General features: G+C 37.0%; 1 protein-coding gene across 1 annotated transcript; it reads right to left on the bottom strand.

Moving 5' to 3' along the window:
- Positions 1-672: 672 nt before the first annotated feature.
- Positions 673-1,202, bottom strand: LOC118541605 (large ribosomal subunit protein P1). The gene has a single exon (XM_036101314.2). The coding sequence runs from the start codon at positions 1,074-1,076 to the stop codon at positions 732-734; it is 345 nt and encodes a 114-aa protein (XP_035957207.1). The 5' UTR covers positions 1,077-1,202; the 3' UTR covers positions 673-731.
- Between the last annotated feature and the right edge of the window lie 4,959 nt (positions 1,203-6,161).

Below are 6,161 nucleotides of genomic sequence, written 5' to 3'. Positions count from 1 at the left end.
GGGTTGGGTGGAGCTGGAGGAGGGGGCAACCACATGACAAAAGAGTAAGGATGCAACACGTTAGGCAGCCCTCAAAGGAAGCCTCAGCTCCCAGTCTCAGTCCCTTAGGTTTCAGTGTGCAGAGCTTTGATTAGCTTCCTCTACAGAGAGGGCTAGAAGAAGGGAAGAGTCAATGCCTGTGCAGAGAAGCACAAGTAGTGTAAGCAGAGTTCTGCCTCTCTCCGGTACCTGGAGATCTTCTATAATTCAAAGAGAGTGATGACCAAACTTATTTGCTTGACCATACTGTGTTAAAGGGGTGTAATCACTGATATTAACAGAATTCTAAAATGCATTTGAAAATCACAAATTCGGTTAAATCCCTGGTTGACACAAACCTCATGTGGGTCAGATTAGAGGATAAGAGATAATCCCTTAGAATGAACAAAGAGATGATTTAGGCCCGGATGAAGTGCCTAGAGTATGTGAGCAGGCAACATCTACTAAATAGTCTTTGTACCCATAACATAGTTATATAACATGTGAAAATTATAGAAGTCTTCTAAAATGTGAAAAATAAGATAGTCTTTCCCACAGTCTTTCTCCAAATATTATCAACGGGTTCCATCTCTCTGTGGTAGAATATCTGCACAAACAGTATTGTCTCTGGAGTAATTCTTCAGAACTCCTATGTTCTTTTTTTTTTTTTTTTTAAGAGTTCAGCTTTTTATTGAGCAACTTATAGAAGAGGTTTAGTCAAAAAGACCAAAGCCCATGTCATCATCAGACTCCTCAGATTCTTCCTTCTTTGCTTCCACTTTCTTCTCCTCAGCTGGGGCAGCAGTGGTGGAAGGAGCAGGACCTCCAGCTGGCGCAGCACCAGCTGCTGGGGCAGGTCCACCAGCTCCTACATTGCAGATGAGGCTCCCAATGTTGACGTTGGCCAGGGCCTTTGCAAACAAGCCAGGCCAGAAAGGTTCAACATTCACACCCGCTGCTTTAATGAGAGCATTGATCTTATCCTCCGTGACCGTCACCTCATCGTCGTGCAGGATGAGGGCCGAGTAGATGCAGGCGAGCTCCGAGACGGAGGCCATAGTGCGGGCGAGTGCTGAGCGGACGCTGCCGGGCGCGGTGCTAGTCGCGGGATGAAGTGAGGGCCTCACCCCAACGCAGCCTTAGCTTCCTCGGAAGGACCGAGCACCTTAGCGGCAGCTGAGGAAAGCAGAGCTCCTATGTTCTTAACATGATCTCACAATTTACCGACAGTATCTTGATTTTCTAATGCAGATGGCTAATCATAACAGGTTGTTTTTGTTTTTGTTTTTTGGATTTGATGAACTGAACTCTCCTGAGGGCAATCTTACTTATATATGTTGGGAGCGTCTCATCATAACCTCTATTATCCTTATAGCAGTATGAATGGGCATAAAGTTATTTTAATTTGCAAATGTCAACAAAAGTATAGGAAAAAATGAACATATATTGTGGTATTAAAAATTATATTCACCTTCCAGAAAGTAGGTTGGTACTGTTGTAGCATGGGCTTTGGCATCTGATAGAAATTTTTATTCTTCCTCCAGCACTTATAAACTCTGTGACCTTCGGCAGGTTATTTAAACTCTCTCCATTTCTTCATTTACAAAATTGGGGGTAGTGGTAGTGATAGTTGTGCCATAAAGTTATTAGGATTAAATGAAGCTAATGTTTCCTGACAAAGTAGTGGGTAGATGGTATTTCTTCCCAATTATAAATACACTGGTTATAATGCAAACTGATCAGTGTCTCTAAGGATCAACAGAAGGTTTGCTTTTTTAAAGGAAAATGTGTTTTTATGTCTCTAGCCATAAATTCTATTGCCTTATTTCCATTCCTCTCTTTCAAGATGTTCTTTAAAGATGTGGTAATATAATAAGGAGGCTAGGATTCCAAATGATGTCATTCCTTTCTCATAAGAAAAAGGTATAGAAAAAGAAAAAGAAGTAACAAGTGTTCTAGAAGATGACAATTATCTGGCATTCTCCAAACTTTTAGATCAAAATTATAGCTTTATTTCCTTGACTATCTGAACCAATTGGGATTATTGCAAGGGGAAGATAGCAGAGAAGGTGCACATTATCAATGTTACCCCTGACATTTTGCATAGTACTTCCTTCTCAGGGAATGTGGCTTCTGAGCTCATTATCTGGAAGCTTCCAATTGATATGTTATTTCCCCCTCAGTCTAAGTGATATTCTGCCAAATGAATCAAATAAAAGGCTTTAGAACCTTTATGACCTTAACTCTATGGAGAATAGCCCCATAGCACCCATATCTCACAGAACTTCATAGTTCATGGGACCAGAAAAGACCTTAGTTCTAACATTATGGACAAGGAGACTTGATTCTACATTTCCCTGAGGTCCCAGGTTTAATGTAAATGGCAGAAAAGAGCCCAAACCCAGATCTTAATATTCCTTATCCAGAGCTCTTTGCTTTCCTTATGACTGAGATGCCATCTCATCTAGATGGATAGATTATACATAAATTTCATTTTCTGGGTGAGTGTTCTTGTTCACTGATATGGAAAATTGAACAATCGATTTTTATTAAGAGAAAGTTTATGGTAGCTTTGCCAATGATGACCGTGGTGAAGTTTTGGATGCTGATGGTATTTTATTGCTTCTAATAACTCTGTCAGCAAAGGAAGACAAAACCCACATCTATTATGAGAAGAAGAAAAACTAAGAATTCATTGATTTCATTCTATACTTAAGGTGTTATCACCTCCTGGGAAGAAAGATAAATTAGAAGTTTGAGAAACTGGTTACCATTTCAAATTCAATCTCAGAGTATTTATGAAACCTAACAACTTCTGGAATACTTGTTCAAATTTTTAAATTATCTTCAACATTCCCCCAACCCATTGGTAAATAATGAACATAAATGTCTTAGAGCTATTACAGTGAAATGAGTAAGGGAATTTGTAATACTTGAATCAAGCAGAGTATTTGTTTAACGTATAAAGACACATTCTCTTTACTCAGTGTTCTTACTCATCCCCTATGGGTCCCAGGCCACAATCTCCTCCTGGACACTTCCTCAACCAGTAAGCTAGAATTCCTATTGAGACATTAATGTACTTAAGCTCAATTCTTTAAACATATCTGAATGGCCTGTAGGCTAGTATGTAGGCACACTCTATTCTCATTGCGTCCACCAATTGTTTTCACAGGATAGAATAAAAATTCTATGCAGGCTAGCTGAAGCTTTCTCCAGAGCAAAACTTTCAGAAATTTTGTCTTTTATAATCGCATTCTATGAGCCTCTGGCCCTTAATGGAACATTTACATAAACCATAAGCATTATTAAAAAGCGCTACTACACCAGATTATGGAGGTGTTCCCTCTCCCTCCTGACTCTACCCTAGAGGATCTCTAACATTCTGAAGATTTCAGGCCCATCGGCCACAAGGGATATATGATATCACAGGTGTTAAATGCCTGACTTTTTAAAAAATCTAATCAGCTGTACTGAGGAGACCTTCATTGCTGGGAAATGGAACATATGGCTAATACCAGAGTTACGTATTCTTACAGCTTGTTCCTGCTGAGGTTGGGAAAAACCTATTCTTTACCCCCTAAAACCTAAAAGTATTAGCTATTCCTTTTCCGATTCCTAAGAAACAGGTGCGGGGATAGGGCTTTCCCTCAGTTCCTATAGTATACATCTCTAATATGAATAAAATCTTTCTTACTCTCTTCAGATAGAAATACTTCTTACTCTGTATACATGTATACGCAGGTAATTGATGGCACAGAGCAATTAAATTGAAGACTTTTGAGTAGCTTTTTAATTATGCAAGGCTATATACTCTAAATTCTGTGAGGAAATGCAGGTATTTAAATGGTCTTTGTGTGTAATTCATATTTACCACAAAAATCTGGTAAATGAGATACCAGTTTATCTTGAGTCTTAAATTTATATTCAAATTGAGATAGCCTATAGAAGTAACACTTAAAAAAAAAAGGCTGGCCAATAACAAAAACTAGGATTGTCTTTGAAGGGAAGAATGTTAAACTGGTTCACTTAAGAGAGTTTACATTTAATAACCTCATTTATTCCTCATTTCCATTGTGATGAAAGTCACATATGCAGGTTTTGTGATTCACACCTGGCTCGGAAGTGGAGACAGTGAGAGATTTGCCTACAGAAGTGGCACCGTATTTCTACAAACATTTAAAAGATTCCTCCTAAAGACAAAAGGTAGAAGCATTTCCTTTGAACACCAAGTCTTAAGCATCGATTTTGGCAAAATTTATATGATATTGATAGCATGATAAATGTTAAGGAATGCCCAGGATTCAATACATTTGTGGGGTTTTTTTTCTTCTTCTTTATAATAAGTACATTATACTTTTCTTATTCATCTTACTGCTCCTTTCTAATCAGTAATTATTTACTAGTTTTCAAGAATTCTCTTAGAATTCATAGAAATGCAAAGAGTTTCTGTAAATATTGGTTGTTCCAATAAAAATTATAAAACTAGCTTCCTCAATTTTACTGCAGTAGACTGATTTCTATACTTCTAAGAAAATACATTGCTTCATTTTGGGGTACTATTTAACCAACATTTTTAATGGTTTTTCCATAACTGTTTAATAAAGAAACTATTCAAAATATGCATTATATGCTACTAGTTCCCTGCTGCACAAAATCAATGACTATGTATCCTTACTACATGTAGGGATCCTAGCTCTGTAATTAAGGTCCTCAGTGGTCATGGATTTCATCCTAATGGAAGATGTTTCTCTTTTTAGTTAATATAACTTCCTATTATAGGATCTAGTCTATTGACTTTTTTATTGCATGTGACTTAGGCCTTTTGGGTATTTACAATGTTGATGATGGTTTTGTAGGAGAGTGGCAGAGGGAAAGAAAGAACAAATTACACCATATCCAAATATCTAAGTCTTGGCTCTACCATTAAATAGCAAACTATTGTAACCATCCTTAACCTCAATTATTTAATTCATAAACAGTGGCAATAACAACATGCTGTCATGTTTTTTAAGAGGACTATTTTATAAAAGAAGTAAGGTAATATATGTAAAAATACTTTTTAAATTATTAAAGGATATATAAATATAAAGTAGCTTCATCATTCTATTAGTTCTGTAAGCACATATAGTTAGACCAAATATTCACATCTTATAGAAAAGTTAGGCCTCAAAATTATGAAATTGTTGAAGTGGTTAGATTCATTAATCAGGTTGGACTATGTTATGCAGCATAATAAACTCAAAATCACAGTGTCTGAAAACGAAAGACTTATTTTTCTTTCAAAGTACATGTCCTTTGAGAATTGTCTGGGAGAGCCAGAGCAGGGAAGCTACCTTCTGGAACATTATATTACCATGTCAAAAGGAAAGTGGACAACAGAGGGCATTTTATGCTGTGACATAAAAGTGGCACACTTTATTTCCATTCATATTCCTTGGCTAGAACTAGGCATGGTTGACCCAACTATTAGGGCCACAGAAAATGCTATCCTGCAAGGAGCCTGGATTGTGGAGAGCAGGAAATATTTACCTCTAATGACCATCTCAGATCCCCAATTTACAGAACCTAATCCCACATCCTTCTTCTGGGTACTCTGCCTTTCAGTTATTTAACCTGTACATCATTTTTTTTTTTTTTTACAATTTAAATATTTGTTAATAGGATTCAGCATTATAACAATGTATATAGACACATACAGGATTAGAGAAGATGAAGATACTTTATTTCCTAAAAGTCATCTCTGTTTTAACAAATGGCTCTTAAGCAGCAATAACAACAAAATCTGCAGAAATCCATCAATGAATCCTTACTCTCTATTTCTATTTTTCAGAACCTTGGAATTTTATTTGCTACTCCTGAAAGAGAAATTTTTAAGCAAGTGAGTCTCTCCTTCACAGTTTGGGTCACAACAAATAGACATTTTGGCCTCTTATGAAACACAAAGTTGGACTAAAGTACTTAATTCCCCTCATCATTTATGGTACCCTCACCATCATTGGGAAGTGGTGAGGGTACCATCTCTAAGACTTGGAGCTCAGAGGTTGATATTCCAGGGAGTCAACTCAAATACTGATTTAACATAATAGAATGAGAAGGTAAAACAGAACAATGTTACTGTTCTCATTTTCCTACTGCTGTTC

The sequence above is a fragment of the Halichoerus grypus genome, chromosome 3 (assembly GCF_964656455.1).
Source record: "Halichoerus grypus chromosome 3, mHalGry1.hap1.1, whole genome shotgun sequence".
Taxonomy (NCBI): domain Eukaryota; kingdom Metazoa; phylum Chordata; class Mammalia; order Carnivora; family Phocidae; genus Halichoerus; species Halichoerus grypus.
This window is presented reverse-complemented; position numbering and strand designations above follow the sequence as displayed.